Source organism: Oncorhynchus kisutch, linkage group LG28, assembly GCF_002021735.2.
Source record: "Oncorhynchus kisutch isolate 150728-3 linkage group LG28, Okis_V2, whole genome shotgun sequence".
Taxonomy (NCBI): Eukaryota; Metazoa; Chordata; class Actinopteri; order Salmoniformes; family Salmonidae; genus Oncorhynchus; species Oncorhynchus kisutch.
Genome location: NC_034201.2, coordinates 36,095,927 through 36,118,570, shown reverse-complemented (window position 1 = coordinate 36,118,570; position 22,644 = coordinate 36,095,927). Strand labels below are relative to the sequence as shown.

The window sequence follows — 22,644 nt, the reverse complement described above, 5'->3', positions numbered from 1 at the left end:
CCCTTCAACAATCCACCCCTCCCTTTGCTACTGTATGTGATGCAAAGTGGAACGGGAGACGCATATAGGGGGGAAATCAGTCGGGCTAATGCTAAGTGCTAAAGGCAGACCCATCGCTCAAGCTCTTCTCGATCTGTTATGGCGGGGGGGATTGGCTCTCACTTTTGCATCCTGAGGAGAATTAATTCCAACAGCTTTGGCATTCCAATAGAGCGTGTATTGTTCAACCACTGTTGGTGTATGGGGGGGGGGGGGAGTCCTCAACTCTGCGCTGGTGCAGTTCATTCCCATCAAACGTGCTCCACTTACGATCGGTATCAGATTCACCTTATTACCCAAATTGATTCAAGGACATACAGCAACTATAGCTCCAGTGTTGCTGCATCTGCCCTCTACTCTATATATTTATTTTATTTCAGGCTACTCAAGGCTACCCAGATAGAAAGAGCTAGGGCAGAATCAAACATTTGTTTTCATACAGCAGTTGACTTGCGTAAGGAGAGGAAAAAACGGCGCCATTGTTTTGCTTGACAAAACGATTAGCTCCTCTCTGACAGTGCACACAGAAATGGCTAATCGGTTAGCGCTCTCGTTTCTGTCTCTCCCCGTGCCCAGGCTTGGGGAAAGGATTCCTTTTGGATGACACACAAAAAATATAAAGAATGCACTAGGAAGAATGGAGCTGTCAAGAGTAATGGATCCTTGAATAGTATTTTCTGCTTTATTAGTCATACTAAATAGCTTTGAAGGAGCCATGAGGGATGTGAAAGGCCTTTGTTTGAAATCCATAACTTATGGCAAATGATTTTTGTGATGAAATAATATCATCTGACAATTGAATTTTGTACAGAGGGGGCCCATTTTTCACTATTCCGAAGAAATCTCTTATGATGGCATTTTGATTAGTGGCAGGGCGAGCTCCAGAAATAAAAAAAAGAGAAGCACACATAGTGGCAACACACACAGCAAGAATAAAATGGCAAACACTAGCATTGACTTTCATTGGCTAAGACTGTGACATTGTTAATCTTCATCAAATGCATTCTCTTTCATTGTGCTTCCAGACCAATTTTCCTTTGAATGGGAAGTGCTGCATTTCATAGAATTCACATTTCAACAATGTTTGTGAAAACCCAGCCATGGACAACGGAATTAATATGGATCAATCTGGCATACTTCAATAAGTAATGTTGAGAAATATTGGAAATATTGGGTTAACACGTGCAATGTTAGGGGTAGAATTCTGCAGTAGAAATAGGATAAATAGAGTATTTCAATGGTCAGATAGATAGACCAATGGATGAGTTTTGGAACAAGAGCTTCTTCTCTCACAGATCAATATAACATTATAGCCAGATATCAACTGTTTGTTGTGAATGAATAGTATGTACACCATATATACAAAAGTATGGACACCCCTTCAAATAAGCAGATTTGTGTTACGGTTTTCTTCTATCTCCTCCTCTGAAGAGGAGGTGTAGCAAGGATCGGACCAAAATGCAGCGTGGTAATTTTCATACATGTTTAATAGACGAATAAACACGAACAATACAAAACAAGAAACATACCGCGAAAACCTAAACAGCCTATCTGGTGCAAACAAACACAGAGACAGGAACAATCACCCACGAAACACTCAAAGAATATGGCTGCCTAAATATGGTTCCCAATCAGAGACAACGATAAACACCTGCCTCTGATTGAGAACCACTTCAGGCAACCATAGACTTTCCTAGAAAACCCCACTATACCACAATCCCAATACCTACAAAAAAACAAGACAAAACACACCACTTAATAAACCCATGTCACACCCTGGCCTGACCAAAATAATAAAGAAAACACAAAATACTTAGACCAGGGCGTGACAATTTGGCTATTTCAGCCACACCCGTTGCTGACAGGTGTGCACATTGAGTACACAGCCATGCAATCTCCATAGAAAAAACATTGTCAGTATAAGGGCCTTAATGAAGAGCTCAGTGACTTTCAGAGTGGCACCGTCATAGAATGTCACCTTTCCAACAATTCCTATCCTGCTAGAACTAGAGAAGAACGCTACCTGCCCCAATACCTGCCCCTGACTGCCCTTAACCAGCACAAAAACATCCTGTGGCGTACTGCATTAGCATCGAATAGCCCCTGCGATATGCAACATTTCAGGAACCAATATACACAGGCAATTAGGAAAGCGAAGGGTAGCTTTTTCAAACAGAAATATTCATCCTGTAGCACAAACTCCCAAATGTTCTGGGACACTGTAAAGTCCATGGAGAATAAGAGCATCTCCTCCCAGCTGCCCACTCCACTGAGGCTAGGAAACATTGTCACCACCGATAAATCCAGGATAATTGACAATTTCAATAAGCATTTTTCTACGGCTGGCCATACTTCCAACCTGGCTACCCCTACCCCGGTCAACAGCACTGCACCCCCCACAACTTGCCCAAGCCTCCCCAGCCTTCACCCAAATCCAGATACCCGATGTTCTGAAAGAGCTGCAAAATCTGGACCCCTACAAATCAGCTGGGCTAGACAATCTGGACACTGTCTTTCTAAAATGATCGCCGCAATTGTTGCAACCCCTATTATTAGCCTGTTCAACCTGGTTTCTGAGCTGGTCATGGGGGCACCTCAGCCACGCTCAAGGTCCTAAATGATACCATGACCGCCATCGATAAAAGACAATACTGTGCAGCTGTAATCATCGACCTGGCCAAGGCTTTCGACTGTCAATTTTTTATTTTTTATTTATTTCACCTTCATTTAACCAGGTAGGCTAGTTGAGAATGAGTTCTCATTTGCAACTGCGACCTGGCCAAGATAAAGCAAAGCAGTTTGACACATACAACAACACAGAGTTACACATGGAATAAACAAACATACAATCAATAATACAGTCGAAAAATCTATATACAGCATGTGCAAATGAGGGAGGATAAATAGGCCATGGTGGCGAAGTAATTACAATATAGCAATTAAACACTGGAATGGTAGAATGTGCAGAAAATTAATGTGCAAGTAGAGATACTGGGGTGCAAAGGAGCAAGATAAATAAATAAATACAGTATGGGGATGAGGTAGATTGGATGGGCTATTTACAGAAGGGCTATTTACAGGTTCAGGGATCTGTGAGCTGCTCTGACAGCTGGTGCTTCAAGCTATTAAGGGAGGTAAGAGTCTCCAGCTTTAGTGATTTTGCAGTTCGTTCCAGTCATTGGCAGCAGAGAACTGGAAGGAGATGCGGCCAAAGGAAGAATTGGCTTTGGGGTGACCAGTGAGATATTCCTGCTGGAGCTTGTGTTACGGCTGGGTGCTGCTATGGTGACCAGTGAGCTGAGAAACCTAGCAGAGACTTGTAGATGACCTGGAGCCAGTGGGTTTGGCGACGAGTATGAAGCGAGGGCCAGCCAACGAGAGCATACAGGTTGCAGTGGTGGGTAGTATATGGGGCTTTGGTGATAAAACGGATGCCACTGTGATAGACTGCATCCAATTTGCTGAGTAGAGTGTTGGAGGCTATTTTGTAAATGACATCGCCAAAGTCGAGGATCGGTAGGATGGTCAGTTTTACGAGGGTACTGTATGTTTGGCAGCATGAGTGAAGGGTGCTTTGTTGCGAAATAGGAAGCCGATTCTAGATTTAATTAATCTCTCTGGGATAGATGGGACATTAGCGTCCCACATGGCCAAAATACAGTGAAAATGCAGAGCGCAGAATTCAAATAAATTACTATACAAATGAAACTTTCAAGAAATCACACATGCAATGCACCAAATTAAAGCTACACTTGTTGTGAATCCAGCCAACGTGTTAGATTTAAAAAAGGCTTTACAGCGAAAGCAAACCATGCTATTATCTGAGGGTAGCGCCCCAGCAAACATATTTCAACCCTCCAGGCACAACACAAAACGCAGAAATAAAGATGTAATTCATGCCTTACCTTTGACAAGCTTCTTCTGTTGGCACTCCAATATGTCCCATAAACATCACAAATGGTTATTTTGTTCAATTAATTCTGTCAATATATATCCAAAATGTTCATTTATTTTAGCACCGTTTGATCTAGAAAAACACTGGTTCCAACTCGCGCAACATAACTACAACATTTCTCATAAGTTACCTGTAAGCTTTGTCCTAACATTTCAAAGTACTTTCCTAATAAAACTTTAGGTATTTTTTTACCTAAATAATTGATAAAATTGAAGACGGGATATACTGTGTTCAATACCGGAGGAAAACAAAGTGGAGCGTGCTTTTCAGGTCACACGCCTCTATCAAAGAGTACACTGTCCAGAATGAGGCTAGAGGGAAGTGCTACTTCTTCATTTCTCAAAGGAAAAACCTCAACCAATTTCTAAAGACTGTTGACATCCAGTGGAAGCGATGGCAACTGCAAGAAACGTTGGATTCCCAATGAAAACCCATTGAAAAGAGAGTGACCTCAAAAAACAAAAATTCTGAATGGTTTGTCCTTGGTGTTTCGCCTGCCAAATAAGTTCTGTTATACTCACAGACCTGATTCAAACAGTTTTTGAAACTTCCAGAGTGTTTTCTATCCTAATCAACGAATACTATGCATATCTTAGCTTCTGGGCCTGAGTAGCAGGCAGTTTACTTTGGACACACTTTTCATCCGGATGTGAAAATACTGCCCCCTTGGATTGGAGATGCTTAATGTGAATCTGGAAGGAGAGTTTACAGTCTAACCAGACACCTAGGGATTTGTTGTTGTCAACATATTCTAAGTCAGAACCGTCCAGAGTAGTGATGCTGGACGGGGGGGCAGGTGCGGGCAGCGATCGGTTGAAGAGCATGCATTTAGTTTTACTTGCATTTAAGAGCAGTTGGAGGCCACGGAAGGAGAGTTGTATGGCATTGAAGCTCATCTGGAGGTTAGTTAACACAGGGTCCAAAGAAGGGCCAGAGGTATACAGAATGGTGTTGTCTGCGTAGAGGTGGATCAAAGGATCACCAGCAGCAAGAGCGACATCATTGATGTATACAGAGAAGAGAGTCGGCCTGAGAATTGAACCCTGTGGCACAAGGACAGAGACTGCCAGAGGTCCGGACAACAGGCAATCCGATTTGACACACTGAGCTCTATCAAGTAAGTAGTTGGTGAACCAGGTGAGGCAATCATTTATAAGTCTTTGCTAGGTAAAGCGCCGCCTTATCTCAGCTCACTGGTCACCATAGCAGCACCCACCCGTACCAGCAGGTATATTTCACTGGTCACCCCCAAAGCCAATTCCTACTTTGGCCGCCTTTCCTTCCAGTTCTCTGCTGCCAATGACTGGAATGAAATGCAAATATCACTGAAGCTGGAGACTCATATCTCCCTCACTAACTTTAAGCATCAGCTGTCAGAGCAGCTTACATATCATTGCACCTGCACATAGCCCATCTGTATTGTTTTTAATTTTCATATTGTTTTTTGTTGTTGTTTTTTTGCTCTTTTGCACCCCAGTATCTCTACTTGCACATTCATCTTCTACACATCTATCACTCCAGTGTTTAAGTGCTAAATTGTAATTATTTTGCCACTATGGCCTATTTATTACCTTACCTCCCTAGTCTTATCTCATTTGCACAAGCTGTATATAGAATTTTTCTACTGTATTATTGACTGTACGTTTGTTTATTCCATGTGAAACTCTGTGTTGTTGTTTGTGTCGCACTGCTTTGCTTTATCTTGGCCAGGTCGCATTTGTAAATGACAACTTGTTCTCAACTGGCCTTCCTGGTTAAATAAAGGTGAGATCAAAAAAATATTAAACATGTATTGTGCCACCTGTAAAGTTTGGTGGTTGAGGACTAATGGGCTGGGGGTGTTTTTCAAGGTTCAAGCTAGGCCCCTTAGTTCATGTGAAGGGAAATTTTAAAGCTACAGAATTAAATTACATTCTAGATGATTCTGTGATTCCAACTTTGTGGCAACAGTTGGGGAAGGCCCTTTCCTGTTTCAGCATGACAATGCCCCAGTCCATAACGTGAGGTCCATACAGAAATAATTTGACTGGCCTGCACAGAGCCCTGACATCAACTCCATCGAACACCTTTGGGATGAATTGGAACACTGACTGCGAGCCAGGCCTAATCGTCCAACATCAGTGTCCGATCTCAGTAACTCTCTTGTGTCTGAATGGAAGCAAGTCCCTACAGCAATCTTCCAACATCTAGTGGAAAGCCTTCCCAGAAGAGTGGAGGCTGTTATAACAGCAAAGGAGTGCCCATAATTTTGGAATGAGATGCTCGATGAGCAGTCGTCTACATACCTTTGATCGTGTAGTGTAAGTTTTCACACAGTGCACCCCCCCCCCTCACCCTAGATCTGTCATGACTTTTGCTTCCAAACAACCTAGAATAGATCATTTCCATGGTGTGACTCAGATGACGCTGTACTCACGTTGGATATCGATGGTGACGACAGCATCTTTACCGTTGGGCGCTGCCTTGTTTGAAGCCCGACAGGTGATCCGTTGGCCTGTCTCGATGTTGGAGGCAGAGAGGTAGAGTGTGCTGACTGTGCTCTCCCTTCGCCCATCCCGTAAAAGTGTCTGAGGAATCATTAAAAGACCAAAGATTATCACTAGCTATTACAGTTACAAGATGTCTTCCTTTCATTACATTTACCTGGTGTTCATTTAGCATTCTTATCCAGTGTGACTAGAGTAACTAAGGTAGATAAGACAACAACATATCACAGCCATGCAAGTACAACCTTCTACAGTACAGTATGTATTGTCATGACTGTCCTGATCAGGTCAGGTTACAGGAGACCACAACCCTACAGATCATCTCTCAACCCCAACAGAGGAGGAGAGATCTAGGAGTCTGAAAATGTGGGGGTTTTATGACCCCTCATGCCCCTGGTAAATCTCAGGCCACAGACAAATTCCTTTGTCCTGTTACTATGGAGAACCAGCCTCAGAACGTTAAACATGAAATAAAGGGATTTTTGAACAATGGCTTCCATCAGCCACAATGGTGGTCATGACAATAGATGGAATATGAAAATGTATGTCATTTTTGTTTTGTTATTAAAGGTTAATAGATTACGTTATTACAAAAACATTTTAACATGAAGAGTTTTCCTAGTACATGCTTGATGTTTATACATTGTACGTTGTGTGGAAAATGTCCAAATCAAAGGGATGGTTTTGGGGAAGATGAAATGTTAAGTTAGTTGTTTAAAATTGGATTTGAGTAATATCTGTACCTTGCCTCATTAACTTGGTACGCCCAGAGAATTGCCCTAAAGGCGGTTACGCCCACTTCTGACCCAAGGGTATAAAACCTGTGAGTAGAGAATTTACAGCAGGACTACGTGACCCCAGCTGCAGCAAGGTCTAAAAAAGTAAACAAACCCAGAACGCAACTCACGTTTGAGGACAAAGAAATCCTTTTCTACCCAAGCTACGGATGAGTAGCTGTGTCTAAGCGGGTGAATTCAAGTCGAACCACATAGCCTCCATCCATCGAATCGTGGTATCTAAAGGGTTTCATTCCTATGCTGCGAACTCTGAGCTACAGAGCTGTCTGTCCTCAGAAGACCCCTTCCAGAGAAAAGGGTGAGGGAACAAATCAATATTCTGATATTCTTTGAGTTAATTTGGGAAATAGAAACTCAATAAAAACTCGTTTTCCGATGGTGCTCCAGGTTAAGGAGTTAATAATTGCTTGATTCAGTTAATCACGCAATTAGAAACTTGTAATCGTTCGATGAGCAACAGTCGTCACAATAACTAATACAACGTCACGACAGTATGTAGGGAGCAATAGGTTTACAGTACATCATGCAATGTTTGTACTGTATGACCTATAGGATTTTGCACATGTTTTCCATAAATCTCATGTATGTCTCGCCCTGACTTACATAGTAATATCATAGTATTTACATATTTGGCATTACATAGTTATAGAGTTTATTGGTATACATCATTGACAGATTTGTGATGTCATACGCAGGTTAGCATTTCTCATTATGAATCTGATTCAGGGGGCAGCTCTTGAGAGTGGTCACTAGCTGGCACAGCCACAAAGTCATATGATCTGATTTGAAACCTAACTCTAAACTTAACCCTAACCTTAACCACAAGGATAACCCTAATATATAACCTTAACCTTAAATACATTTTTGTTTTCATGAACCTGTACAATATTTAGACTTTGTAGCTGGCCTATTTAGTGGAAATTGCTTAGTTCTGCCTAGAGGACAAGACTCATCCCAATTCACGTCAACCTGCATGTCATACTGGACAGATGGGATCAGTCGTCTTTCTATCGTTTGCCTTCTCAATCTGCATGCCTTGATATGTCATGTCATAAAATGACTCAAAGTATGTGAATCCAAAACCCAGACTCATCATTGGATAAAGATTAAACATATTGGTTCTCTGTCTCCAAAATATTTTTTTATGATGCATTTAAATGAAGCTGTTACCAGACTAAGAAGAATCAAAAGGACTTTACATCCTAACAGAGTGACATGTAAATAATATGACATGATGGGTGCCAGGTAGCCTAGCAGTTAAGAGCATTGGGCCAGTAACTGAAAGGTTGCTGGTTTGAATCCCCTAACTGACTACATAAAAAATCTGTCGATGTGTCCTTGAGCACTTAACCCTAATTAATCCTGTAAATTGCTCTGGATAAGAGCATATGCTAAATGATGTAATCAGTATCAAATGTGATACATATCAAATATGCTATACAGATGTTGATACTAAGTACTTACAAAGTAAGTATACACAGCCCCTCCAAATCCTGATACAATAATATACACGTCTAAGTGGCTTGCCTCTGTCTAATTTCTGGGTTTATATTGAGTGAAGGGAGCGCTCTCCAGTGGGTTTGTTTGGGTTAGACACACGGGGCCGCTTCTTTAAATGCGCCTCTCACTTTCTCTGTTTCCTACCCAGGGCTGACAAAGTGAACAAATTGCCCAAGAACACATCCATAATGTAGAGTGATGGAATGCTTTCTCTTTTTTCGTCATGTTGAAAGTGCGACGTGAGTGCTCCATCTTGCCCTGTGGATCAAATTAAAAATCTCAGCTGTCATTAAATTGACAGAGCGAGGCCTTTTATAGGACAGCTGTTTGGAGGAAGAGAAAAGTGAATGCAGCAGCAGAGAGGAAGATAGGAAGAGGGGGAAGGATTCCTCCAATTGGAGGTGGAGAGAGCACCTCTTATCAAGGGCCAAAGGACACATTTGAAGTGCACAATCAATGTATTTATGCAAACTTAATTTGAGTGTGTGCACTTTTTAGAGTTTAAGAGTTTTTATAGTTTTCAGCTAAGGTGTTGAGTTGACATTTGCTGCAGTTACAATCAGAGCAACCCCCTGAATTCTCTACATTGGTGTCAGAAGCGGGGTCATCAAAGGCATGCCTGGGCATGAGGGACTTGAGATAAAGAAGTGTGCGGCACTCTTTTTGTAGGAAGGGGATAGAGTAGCGAACTTAATCCAGCTTGAATTTCTTGGTGTAATGGCTAAGCTGTTCAGTTGGAAGTCGTTGGACCCAGGTTTGAGTCCCGGTCGGAGCTACCCATGAATTCGCTCCAATACGTACAAATAGAGCTGTCCTTTTGAAAGAGTCAGATCAGCACATAGATCAATCAAAACTAGCCCAAACCACACCTACAGGGAAATGATAAAACTGGGGCGGGGACAAATACCTTAGAGTACATGGCGCCATTCAGGACCTGCCCGTTGCGGATCCAGATGATGGAGGCAGCAGGTTTGGCATTGTCGGCGTGGCATGTCAAGTTGAGGGGGTCACCGGCTCTTAGACTCACCACAGGAGCCCCCATAATCACAGGGTCTTCAGGGGGAACTGTGGGGGACCATAAAGATGGATTTAGTTCAATTGCATTGCATTCTGTAAAATGTGTACTGTTGTAGAGCAGTTAAAGGCTCAGTAGTTCACCTAAATTACATATTGGTTTTCTTACCCTGTAAGCAGTTTATGGACAAGTTAAACAGCAATCCTTGATTCATTTAGTTGACCTGGCCAATATTTGCCCCTAAACCAACGCAGGTGTACAAGGAAATCAATATGTTGTTTTGCAATTTCAATTAACTATCAATTTAAGAGGCATTGCTATGCCATTGTATGCCAACTCAGGTTAACACCTCTGACGTTTCAGTCTGATACAAAAATCTAGAATAAAATACGCTTAATTTCTGAGCAGCATGGAGGCTGCATTATGTAAATTCACCATAGTACATATCAAAATATTGTACGCCATATTTGTTTTCAACAAGTAGCCTACATTTCAAATTCACATGAATTGGTAAGAATATGTTTACACTTTGTGTTGCATAGAGGTAAAACACCATCATGCTCACCCTTGCTGCTGCTTTGAGTGGTCTCTTCCCACTGGGCAAACACTGGTTGAATCAAAGTTGTTTCCACGTCATTTCAATGAAATTACGCTGAACCAAAGTGGAATAGACATTGAATTGATGTCTGTGCCCAGTGGGGGTTCTGACGCTTCTCACAGGTGAGCGATGACATATTGAGGCAAAAGAGGAAGCAGAAACTGGAGAGTCTGCCTCCGTTCATGCAGGAGAAACGGGGGAACAAAAGAAAGAAAGGAAGGCAGAAAGGAAAGAAGGTAGCTAGTTGGGGAGTGCTTGGCCGAATCCAAGCTTGTGAATGGCACTGATTACTTTCTTGTTTGAAACCAGCTCTGATCACCCTCAATTTTATTCAAACTCCAGTGAATTATTGATTGAGCACTCAGCTCATTAGAGAGCAGATCTGGAGCAAGCCTGAATCAAAGGCAACATGCAGCTGGCACATCCTGAGTGCTTGGAAGAAAGAGAGTGAGGGACAGAGAGAGAAAGCAGCATATGTAGATGCTCTCTCCCTCACTCCTTAACATGCTTAGTATGCACTTCCATGCACTTCATATGTAACATATTACCTGAAACAGATACAAAACAAGGCATATCATCATCACCACCACCTCAATTCCATACTTACACATTGTTCACCACTACTGTCGCCTTCCACCACCTCTACTGCCTTCACTGCATTCACTTCATTAGCGTCATACATTTTCCTTCCCTCCCATGGGTAATTCAGGCGAGAGGTACAGTATAGCTTGCTAGCTCGCCACATGCAGACAAACGGCGGTAGCAGCAGGAGAGTTAAAGTGAAGAGAATTTGATGAAGGTGGAGTTCGAGGGAGCTAGCTGGCTTCATTAGGGCCTGGACTTGGCCCCTTTGCTCATTACTCATCCCTCACAGTTGGGGGAGAACTGATTAGAGCCCTGGCTAGCGCTTTCACCTTTGTCAGCCATATTTGTTCAGCACAGTTACATTGCGACTCGTAGAGCAAGAGAACACATCTGACTTCTGGGGAGCCAGAGGAGGCAGAGGAGATAGAATGGAATTCTCCAAAGAGGCGTGTAACTGTTGTGAGGGTGACTGTGCTGCTGCCAATACCACTTCCGTTCTTATCGTCCACAATACGGCCATTGAAAGGATGACAGTTCCACAGTGGCAAAGTGCTTTATGAGCAATGTTGGTCTATCTTTTTTTAGGTCCTCATATCTCCTCACACATTGTCAACCTTGCTCGGTTCAGATCACTGTGTGAGGAAGAAGGATATTGTAATTTATCTGATAGTGTTACCTATCTAGAACTGATCAAGTTTCCCTCCTGTTTGAGGAACCGTAGAGCTATGAGTCTGAATGGTTGTTCGTCTAACCCCCCATAAATATAAGAGGAAATATCAGTGAACTTGTTTTCAGAGAAATTTAAAAAGAGGGGGGGAGAACGGGAGAGGAAAGAATGGAGAACACAATACGTATTGAAAGGCCACAATGAGATATTATAGGGCGCATCAAAGAGTCATTCAACTTTACAGCTTTGAAGTAGTTCCAATGAAAGCTTAATCATCAAAAGAATACTAAAAGCGACTTTCAAAGGGAAAATAATGAATACTGTTAAGTAACCTTAGGAAGAATTTAAAAAGTGAAAGAGTAAATACTGAACGGTTTCAACAACCTTCACCTTGACCAAAATCTGCATATTGCATTTTTTTCATATTTTACAATCTGAATATGAAGACATTGCATGAATATACGAAATGTTAAAAGTGAAACAGCTTGAACGGATACAGTGAGAATAAATGGTCACATTTTGGAATTGTAAGTCACTTGAAGTCATTTCATGAAGGTGATGCAATGGTGGAGTACCAGACAGGAGTTATATATCTTTAAAAAGAAACAGTACTCTAAAATCAAGTCATGATGTTTTCCTCCCTGAGTTTCCACGGTAATTATGCCATCTGTATCTTACTGGGGGACTAGATTTGTTATTGTTTGTTATTGACAAGGATCAGATTGTAAAACACTGGTTGCCCTGTGTTGTACTGCGAAGTTGGAAGAACATTTTTCTTCACACATTTTTATTTCTTCCCTAATGAGAAAAGCGAGAAGGCAATCATGTCAGGTTGGCAAGCTGCATTTGGTTTGCTTTCAATCTCTCTTGGACTATGCTCCAAATGGCACCCTATTCCCTATTTAGTGCACTACTTTTGATCAGGGCCCAAAAAGCTCTGTTCAAAAGTAGTGCACTATACAGGGAAAAGGGTGCCATTTGAGAAGCAGCCTGGATGCTGTGAATAATTCAAGGAGCTCCTTTCTGTTCTGACTGGTGCAATACAGGAGGACCATTTTCAATATCTCTCGCTCTGTGATGCTAAATCAAGACACACTACAGCTGTCACTGGCACAACACATCACAAACAGGCACATTTACATTATTATCTGAGCACTAAACAAGCCGCTACTGGTAGCCATCTGTCCTTTCCTGCCTGCCTGCCTCTTTGTGCTGTCGGCTTCCTTTTCTCAGCCTAAGTCCTAAATGGCATCCCATTCCTTACTAAAGTGCACTACTTTTGGGAATAGGGAATAGGGTTCCATTTGGGACACAACCTCAGACTTGTTATGAGCTGGCACCGGGAGATACCAACAATACACACTTTGAGTGTGTGAACCAGCTAAGCAACAGGCCTTGGAGGTGTAAACCAGCTAAGCAACAGGCCTTGGAGGTGTGAACCAGCTAAGCAACAGGCCTTGGAGGTGTGAAACAGCTAAGCAACAGTCCCTGGAGGTGTGACCCAGCTAAGCAACAGGCCTTGGAGGTGTGAACCAGCTAAGAAAAAGATCCTACTAAATCCCTAATTCTATGTTGGGAGCTATGCATAAAATCCTGACCAGTGCAGTGAGTTCACCATCCCACCTTCCCAGGTCTTGTGTTGTGTTAACAAGTCATTCATCATGTCAGAGCTGAGGGCACAGGCTGGCATTTTTGCATTGGGTCGGCAAAGAAGCTAATACCGTGTGACTCATTACATGGGCCTAATTCACATCAGCAGTGATGTTTGGCCTTCAAAGCCAAGTTAGACCTCAGAGAGAAAGACAGAAGTAGAGGGAGAGAAAAGGAGGAGAGGAGGAGAGGGAGAGAATAGGGGGAGAAAGAGAGAAACACATGAGGGCCTTCTCTCCAGTAACCCCACAGAGGCTCAACCCATCATCATTACCGACATGTTTGTGAATGTGGCATGGTCTAATGGTTCCAAATTGATGATTTAACGTGGCCAGTCAATAGATTTCTCATGCGCTGGCCGACACAGAGGCGGACTAATCACCCCCTACTTTAATTACTGTCGCTGGGTGCTGGAAGTCTCCTCTCTCCCCCTTCTCTCTCTACCCTCCTCTCTCTCTTTCTCTCTATCCACGCTAGGGCTTGGTTCTTTGTCACGGAATTACATTCTCTTTCTCTACGCTTGATTCACTGACCCCTTGGGATGGACCAAAGTCCTTCAGTTCTGTAGATGGGGAAAGGAGGGAAAATATAGCAATTTAATTTTAGAAAAAAAACAGAGGGGAAGGGCAGCTTGGGGAAAATGTGACCCATTTTCAACTGTACCTGGATCTTGTTTTGAGATCTTAACATGCCTGTCTCGCAGGAATTGGCGGCCGGGGTGGATTAATCACCTTCATGGCGGGTTCACTGGCGGTACCACGTTTGTGCCTTTGCCATCGCCCTCTCACTTTTGGAACTTTAAGATGGATGACTTAATCAATCGTCTTCTTCACGTCAGCTGTTTGCATGCACTCAGCACACATTTTCTGAGCTCTCAGTGTATCCTTCTTGAAAGTACTCTCCCTCCTCTTGAAGCTGGAATCCTTACTGTTGAAACTGCCATGTCCGTTTGCGATATTACAACAACAAAGAAGTTACTGGGAGAAAGAACACAGTTTTTTTCCATTCGGACATCATCGCTAGAGCGATAGAACTTCTTCATATACAATGGGGCAAGAAGGTATTTAGTCAGCAACCAATTGTGCAAGTTCTCCCACTTAAAAAGATGAGAGAGGCCTGTAATTTATCATAGGTACACTTTAACTATGACAGACAAAATTAGAAAAAAAATCCAGAAAATCACATTGTGATCACACAGCAAACTTCAGATGGGTCTGGACATGTACTGGCTTAAGCAGGGGGACACGTCTGGCACTGCAGGATTTGAGTCCCTGGTGGCGTAGTGTGTTACTGATGGTAGGCTTTGTTACTTTGGTCCCAGATCTCTACAGGTCATTCACTAGGTTCCCCCGTGTGGTTCTGTGATTTTTGCTCACCGTGTGATCATTTTGACCCCACGGGGTAAGATCTTGTGTGGAGCCCCAGATCGAGGGAGATTATCAATGGTCTTGTATGTCTTCCATTTCCTAATAATTGCTCCCACAGTTGATTTCTTCAAACCAAGCTGCTTACCTATTGCAGATTCAGTCTTCCCAGCCTGGTGCAGGTCTACAATTTTGTTTCTGGTGTCCTTTGACAGCTCTTTGGTTTTGGCCATAGTGGAGTTTGGAGTGTGACTGTTTGTGGTTGTCGACAGGTGTCTTTTATACTGATAACAAGTTCAAACAGGTGCCATTATTAATACAGGTAACAAGTGGAGGACAGAGGAGCCTCTTAAAGAAGAATTTACAAGTCCGTGAGAGCCAGAAATCTTGCTTGTTTGTAGGTGACCAAATACTTGTTTTCCACCATAATTTGCAAATAAATTCATTAAAAATCATACAATGTGATTTTCTGGATTTATTTTCTCATTTTGTCTGTCATAGTTGAAGTGTACCTATGATGAAAACTACAGGCCTCTCTCATCTTTTTAAGTGGGTGAACTTGCACAATTGGTGGCTGACTAAATATTTTTTTGCCCCATTGTATGCATCATTTGTTTTTACCTTGATGTGTGACGCTCCCCTAGAACTCCCCACCTCTGCTTAGTCAACCAAACTAAAACAATAACAATGGCCGTGGAGCAGTAGAGTGGTGCTGTTCCCCCTACCATGGATCTTTAAGGCTTTTCCCTCCACTTTCCCCGCGTTGATCTATGCCACTGTAGCCCTTCACTAGCTTAGAAAGGGCCCACCCTGGGGCATTTGGTCCGAAATAGAATGACAATTACTTTGCCGTAAACAAATCAATTGAAATCTAATTGAACGAGTGAGTACTATGTCGCCACCGCCAACAAATGACACTACAGGAGATCGGCAATACAATTCAGCAGTACATTTGTGTCTCTGCGGGTCATAGCAGGGTGACTTGCCAGAGTTTGCCTGTCACACGGTCACACCGTGCCTTAGTGAATGTTCCCTCCCCAGATAAGAGAGATGCCACTGAAGTTAATTAAACTGTGCTTAATTTATATGGGAATGTAACGGGTCCCAGAGCCCAAGATAAGGAACAATTATAAGGAACAATTTGTTTCACCGCTCTGGCTGGAGACTCCTGAGGGGCACAGTGTCAACTGATGCACATGCAAGAGGAGAAAGGAGGAGAATTAAGACCAAGATTATTTCAGTCTCTCATGAAGGTAAGGATTTGTTGTGCCAAATACAAAGAAGGGAGAAAAAGACAGAGAAAGACTTGTAGCCATGTATCCCCTCCCTCCCATGTGAAGCCAAGTTTTAATGAATAATCTGTTTTACTGATTTTATCCTTAAAAACATTACAATGACATCAGATTGTATTACTGTTGATGATATCTGGAAATGTGCATGTACACCCTAGCCCATCTACAATTGCTAGCTCCAATTCTGAGTTGTGCTCTGATATCTGCATCACGGATTTCTGCTCTCGTAAAAGCCTGGGTTTTCTGAACATTAACACTAGAAGCTTATTACTTCAAATTTATGAATTGAAAGTATGGGTTCACAGCTCCAATCCAGATGTGTTGGTCATTACTGAGAAATGGATAAGAAAGAGTGTTTTGAATGCTGCTCTTAACCTTTCTGGTTATAACCTTTTTCGACAAGACAGATATTCCAAAGGTGGGGGAGTGGCAATCTTTACCAAGGATCACCTTCAGTGCTCTGTTGTCTCCACCAAGACTGGCCCCAAACAATTTTATTTGCTGGTTTTAAGCATTAAACTTTCAAATAGCTCTTTGTTGACTGTTATCATCCTCCATCAGCTGCCCATGTCCCTTAATGTCGATGATGTGGTTGTTACTGACAATAAGCACATGGCTGAGCTCTTTAATCACCACTCATTAAGTCAGGATTCCTATTTGACTCAGCCATGCCTCCTTGTCCGTCCAACATTTCCTCATATCCCACCCCTTCTAATGTGACTATCCCCGATGCTTCGCCCTCTTTTTCCCCTGCCCACTACAAAGTTTCTCCCTGCAGGCAGTCACTAAGTCTGAGGTACTAAAGGAGCTCCTTAAACTTGACCCCAAAAAACCATCTGGGTCAGATGGTTTAGACCCTTTCTTCTTTAAGGTTGCTGACCTTATCATGGCCAAGCCCATCTCCATCCTTTTTAACCTGTCTCTCCTTTCTGGGGAGGTTCCCATTGAACAGGGAGTACATGAGAGGGCTCAGAATGCACCCTTGGGCCCCAGTGTTGAGGATCAGCCGGGTGGAGATGTTGTTACCTACCCTCACCACCTGGGGGCAGCTTGTCAGGAAGTCCAGTTCCCAGTTGCACAGGGCGGGGTCGAGACCCAGGGTCTCGAGCTTAATGACGAGTTTGGAGGGTACTATGGTGTTAAATGCTGAGCTGTAGTCGATGAACAGCATTCTCAGATAGGTATTACTCTTGTCCAGATGGGTTAGGGCAGTGTGTAGTGTGGTTGCGATTGCGTCGTCTGTGGACCTATTGGGGCGGTAAGCAAATTGCAAATTTGGCTTGTCACCTAAAGCACTCACAAACCTTTACAGGTGCACAATCGAGAGGATCCTCTCAGGCTGTATCACCGCCTGGTACGGCAACTGCTCCGCCCACAACCGCAGGCAGGGAGCAACAAAATGGAGTCGTGTTCAGCTTTTCCGAAAGGAGAGCGGGGGAGTGAGAATAACGTCGTATGCGTCGCGGAAGTTAGAATAACAATGATCCATGGTTTTACCAGCCCTCGTAGCACAATCAATATGCTGATAGAATTTAGGAAGTCTTGTTTTCAGATTAGTTTCCAGTTTACATAGAGTCAAATAAATTTTGTTCAGGGCCATCGATGCGCCTGTGATTATAATTGAAAAAGAATTATCTTGGGAGATAATGCGGTCAACATTTGATTGTGGGAATTCTAAGTCAGGTGAACAGAAGGACTTGAGTTCCTGTATGTTGTTATGATCACACCACGTCTCGTTAATCAAAAGGCATACCCCCCCGCCCTTCTTCCTACCAGAGAGATGCTTGTTTCTGTCGGCGCGATGCGTGAAGAAACCAGCTGGCTGTACAGACTCCTATAAGCATGTCTCGAGTGAGCCATGTTTCCTTTAAGCAAAGAACGTTACAGTCTCTTATGTCTCTCTGGAATGCTGCCCTTGCGCGGATTTTTATCATCCTTGTTGTCAAGAGACTGGACATTGGCGACTAGTATGCTCGGGAGCGGTTCGCGATGTGCCCATCTACGGAACCTGATTAGAATACCCCTTCGTCTGCCCCTTTTACGGCTTCGTAGTTTTGGTTCGCCGGCTGGGATCTGATCCATTGTCCTGGGTGGTGGGCAAAACACAGGATACGCTTCGGGAAAGTTGTATTCCTGGTCATATTGATGGGGAGTTGACGTTGCTCTTATATCCAGTAGTTCCTCCCGACTGTATTTAATAAAACTTAAGATTACCTGGGGTACCAATGTAAGAAATAACACGTTAAAAAACTACATACTGCATAGTTTCCTAGGAACGCGAAGCGAGGCGGCCATCTCTGTCAGCGCCAGAAGTCTCAGTTTAATCTGCGTCCAAGGAAAAGCCCCCCCCATGTGTGGTTTATTCCCTTCAAAAAAGTATTAGTTACTGTTAGACCATTGTTGGTGAAGAGGATAAACACTACGCTAAAGCAGTTCTAATGGTTTTATTAACTTCTTGGATATAGGGGGCGCTCTTTTAATTTATGGATAAAAAAACGTGCCCGTTTTAAGCGCAATATTTTGTCACGAAAAGATGCTCGACTATGCATATAATTGGCAGCTTTGGAAAGAAAACACTCTAAGGTTTCCAAAACTGCAAAGATATTATCTGTGAGTGCCACAGAACTCATGCTACAGGCGAAACCAAGATGAAACTTCTACCAGGAAATGGGTAGAATTTTTGAAGCTCTGTTTTCCAATGTCTCCTTATATGGCTGCGAATGCACCAGGAACGAGCCTGCACTTTCTGTCGTTTCTTCAAGATGTCTGCAGCACTGTGACGTATTTGTAGGCATATCATTGGAAGATTGGCCATAAGAGACTACATTTTCCTGGGGTCCGCCCGGTGCCCTTTGTCTAAATTGGTGCGTAATCTTCAGTTGCGGGCATTTGCTCCTGGGATTCAGGACAGAAAGCACACTTCCACGAACTATGTATCATCGAAGAGATATGTGAAAAACACCTTGAGGATTGGTTCTAAACAACGTTTGCCATGTTTCAGTCGATATTATGGAGTTCATTTGGAAAAAAGTAATGAAAGTTAAGTTTTTTGACTGGATTTTCGTTTTTTTTTGGTAGCCAAATGTGACGAACCAAACGGAGCGATTTCTCCTAAACAAATAACCTTTCAGGAAAAACTGAACATTTGCTATCTAACAGAGTCTCTTCATTGAAAACATCTGAAGTTCTTCAAAGGTAAAATATTTTATTTGAATGCTTTTCTGGTTTTTGTGACAATGTTGTCTGCTGAATGCTAACGCTAAATGCTACGCTAGCTAGCTACTGTTACACAAATGATTGTTTTCCTATGGTTGAGAAGCATATTTTGAAAATCTGAGATGACAGTGTTGTTAACAAAAGGCTAAGCTTGAGAGCTAGCATATTAATTTCATTTAATTTGCGATTTTCATGAATAGTTAACGTTGCGTTATGGTAATGAGCTTGAGGCTGTATTCACGATCCCGGATCCGGGATGGCTCGACGCAACAGGTTAATGTTATGTCCTCGATATGTCTTCAATGGTAAAAGTCCCAGACACAAACTCTATAGTTTTACAATGTTTATGGCATTGGGCTCTATTAGAGCTGTCACAACATTTTAGTCCATAGCCCATTTTGGTCTTATAGGAAAATATTTTATATGAGAATTGCAGCTCTCAGATAGGACTGTTCAAGGGAATTGTCACACTCTGATGTGTTTCACCTGTCTTGTGCTTGTTTCCACCCCCCTCCAGGTGTCACCCGTTTTCCCAATTATTCCCTGTGCATTTATACCTGTTTTTTCTGTTTGTCTGTTGACAGTTTGTCATTTCGTCAAGCTTACCAGTGTGTTATTTCCCATACTCCTGTTCTCTCTAGTCCCTGTTTTCTAGTTCTTCTGGTTTTGACCTTTCTGACTGCCCTGAACCTGAGCCTGCCTGCCGTTCTGTACCTTACTCACTCTGCCCTGGATTCCTGACTTCTGTCTGCCCTTGACCTGTCATTTGCCTGCCCCCTGAACTGTCTGCATCTGGGTCTTATCCTGACTCCTGATAGTATGAACTGGCCATGACTGCAGACTCAGTCGACTCTGACCAGCTCCGCAACGCCATCTCCTCCCATGTCCCAATATTGGGAGACACGAGGACTTACTTTGAGGTCTTATGGAAGGATTCCAGACCTTGGTGGAACACCGCGACTGTGCCTTGAATACATTGCTGGAGCAATTCCTCGGATCGTCTCTTAAAACCTGTTAAAGATAGGGCTGACTACTGCCCCCTTTGGAGGAATTGCGTGCCCATAGTAAACAGAAAAAGAATCTGTCAAAAATTGCTAATATATGCATATAATAACTATTATTGAATAGAAAACACTCTAAAGCTTCTAAAACCGTTCAAATTATGTCTGTATGTAAAGCAGAACTCTCAGGGCAGCCATTCTCCCAAACTCTCTCTTGCCATCATGAAAGTTGGGCCAACTTTGACGTCATCGCCCCCACCCTTCCCAACCAGCTACAGATCTGGGAACAGTTCCCATCTCTTCAGCGCGGTGTCCTCTTTCAGTGGGGCCTCTCATTGTGAGAATCGCGCGCTCCCTCGAGTTTTGGCGGGCTGAAACCTCCGGGTTACGCGAAATACATGTACTTTCATGCGCGCGTCTGGTCCGGAGCTCTCTTTCTTCCAGGATTGACCAAACGATTTCGGTTTGTCTGTTCGGGCTAAGGTTTGTTTTGCATGTTTAGAACATGCTAAAGCTTGATTCTGCACTTAGTTTGACCAGTTTAGTCGACATATAATATGTAATTTTGAAGTTTAGATGCGCATCCACTAGAATTTTGGCCGCATTTCAACCGGAATTTGTCGCAGTTTTTGGTAAGTATAACTCCTTCCACGTCTTCTGATCGAAGAACATCAAAGGTAAGGGAATATTTATGTGTTAATTATGGGTTTCTGTGGACTCCGAGATAGAGGAGACATAATGCTAATTTCTGAGCGCCGTCTCATATTATAGCCCAGTGAACGAAATCTGTAACGTTAAAAATAAATGTAACACAGCGGTTGCATTAAGAAGAAGTGTATCTTTCTATCTATATGTAGAACATGTATATTTAGTCAAAGTTTATGATGTGTATTGCTTGTTATCTGACGTTATCTGCCGGAGCTATCATCATTTTTCCGGACATTTGACTAGCATTTTGTGAACATGCCGTCATTGTAAACAGAGATTTATGGATATAAATAGCATATTATTGAAAAAAACATAAATGTACTGTGTAACATGTCCTATTACTGTCATCTGATGAAGATTTTCAAAAGGTTAGTGAATTATTTTTCTTTTAATCCTGCGTTTGTTGATGGCTATTCAAATTAGCTGTGTGGTGGTTTGACATAAATATGTGCTATGTTTTCGCCGTAAAACATTTTAGAAATCTGACTTGCTGGCTAGATGAACAAGGTGTTTATCTTTCACTTGAGCTATTGGACTTGTTAATGTGTGGAGGTTAAATATTTCTAAGAATATTTTTGCATTCCGTGCGCCACCGTTCCAGCTGAACGTGGGAGGGGTCGTTCCCAAAAGGGAACCCTGCCCGTAATCAGGTTAAGCATCCAGCTAAGACAGGAACCTCCCAGCCCCTCAGTAACCCCACTGGCAGCAGTGCATCTCTCAGGCCACCCAGGCTTCCTGAGAACCCAGCTTACCTCCTCTGGAATGCTTCACTGGAGAGTCAGAAACCTGTTGGGCATTTTTCTCCCATTGCTCCCTCATCTTCGAGTTGCAGCCCTTTCCCTCGGACTGCGCGAAGATAGCATACCTCATAATGCTGATGTCCAGGAGGGCTCTCAACTGGGCTATGGCAATGTGGGAACAACAATCTGAAGTGTGCTTCAGTCTGGAGGAGTTCGTGGCTGATTTGGAAAAGGTTTTCGATTCTCCGTTGTCAGGTTGAGAGGCTGCCTGGAAGTTACTCCAGCTTTGTCAAGACTCCCGCAGTGTGCCAGACTATGCGGTTGATTTCCACACGCTGCCTGCTGAGAGTGCCGGGAACCCGGAATACCTGTTCAACACATTCCTTCACGGATTATCGGAGGAAGTTAAAGATGAGCTTGCAGCCCAGAAGCTGCCTACAGATCTCGACTCGGTAATCGCCTTGACCATCCGGATCGATGGGTAGCTACGGGAATGTAGGAGGGAGAGGAGGTCTGATTTCAGTCCCACTCACTAGCCCAAGGATCCCACCTCACCTCCGAGAAATCCAGGAAGTCCTCGGCGTCGATTTTCCCGAGAGATTCCGAGGTTACCTAAATTCCCCAGACAGTCTCCGAGGTCTGTATTCCAGAGCTGTTGCAACTGTGCTAGGTTGTCTCCAGCCAAATGTTTACACAGACTTAACACCAAGAGTTGTCTGTATTGCGGGTCTACCGGTATTTACGTGTCTACCTGTCCATTTAAAGACCAGGATCATCAGTAGGTACGAGTACTCTGGTGGGCCACACAGAGAATTCACCTTCGACCCTTATTCATACCCCTCTCCATGCCATCCTGCTGTGGGACGACCAGTCAAACCTCTCTGGGTACTCATTGACTCTAGGGCCAATGAGAGTTTCATGGACACAACCCCAGTGTCAGAGCTGGGCATCCCCACTCAGCCCCTCTCCATTCCCATGGATGTCAGAGCGCTGGATGGGCGCTCTATAGGCAGAGTCACCCACAATACTAC

The 22,644-nt window shown here is 43.2% G+C and overlaps 1 protein-coding gene across 1 annotated transcript in view; it reads right to left on the bottom strand.

The window, feature by feature from the left end:
• LOC109873297 (kin of IRRE-like protein 3) overlaps positions 1–22,644 on the bottom strand; it is a 270,176-nt gene that overhangs the window by 72,739 nt on the left and 174,793 nt on the right. Inside the window, exons 4-5 of the mRNA XM_020464947.2 lie at positions 9,685–9,842; positions 6,411–6,561 (exon numbers count right to left, since the gene is read on the bottom strand). Coding sequence (XP_020320536.1) covers positions 6,411–6,561; positions 9,685–9,842 — 309 coding nt within the window. The remainder of the gene's footprint in view (positions 1–6,410; positions 6,562–9,684; positions 9,843–22,644) is intronic.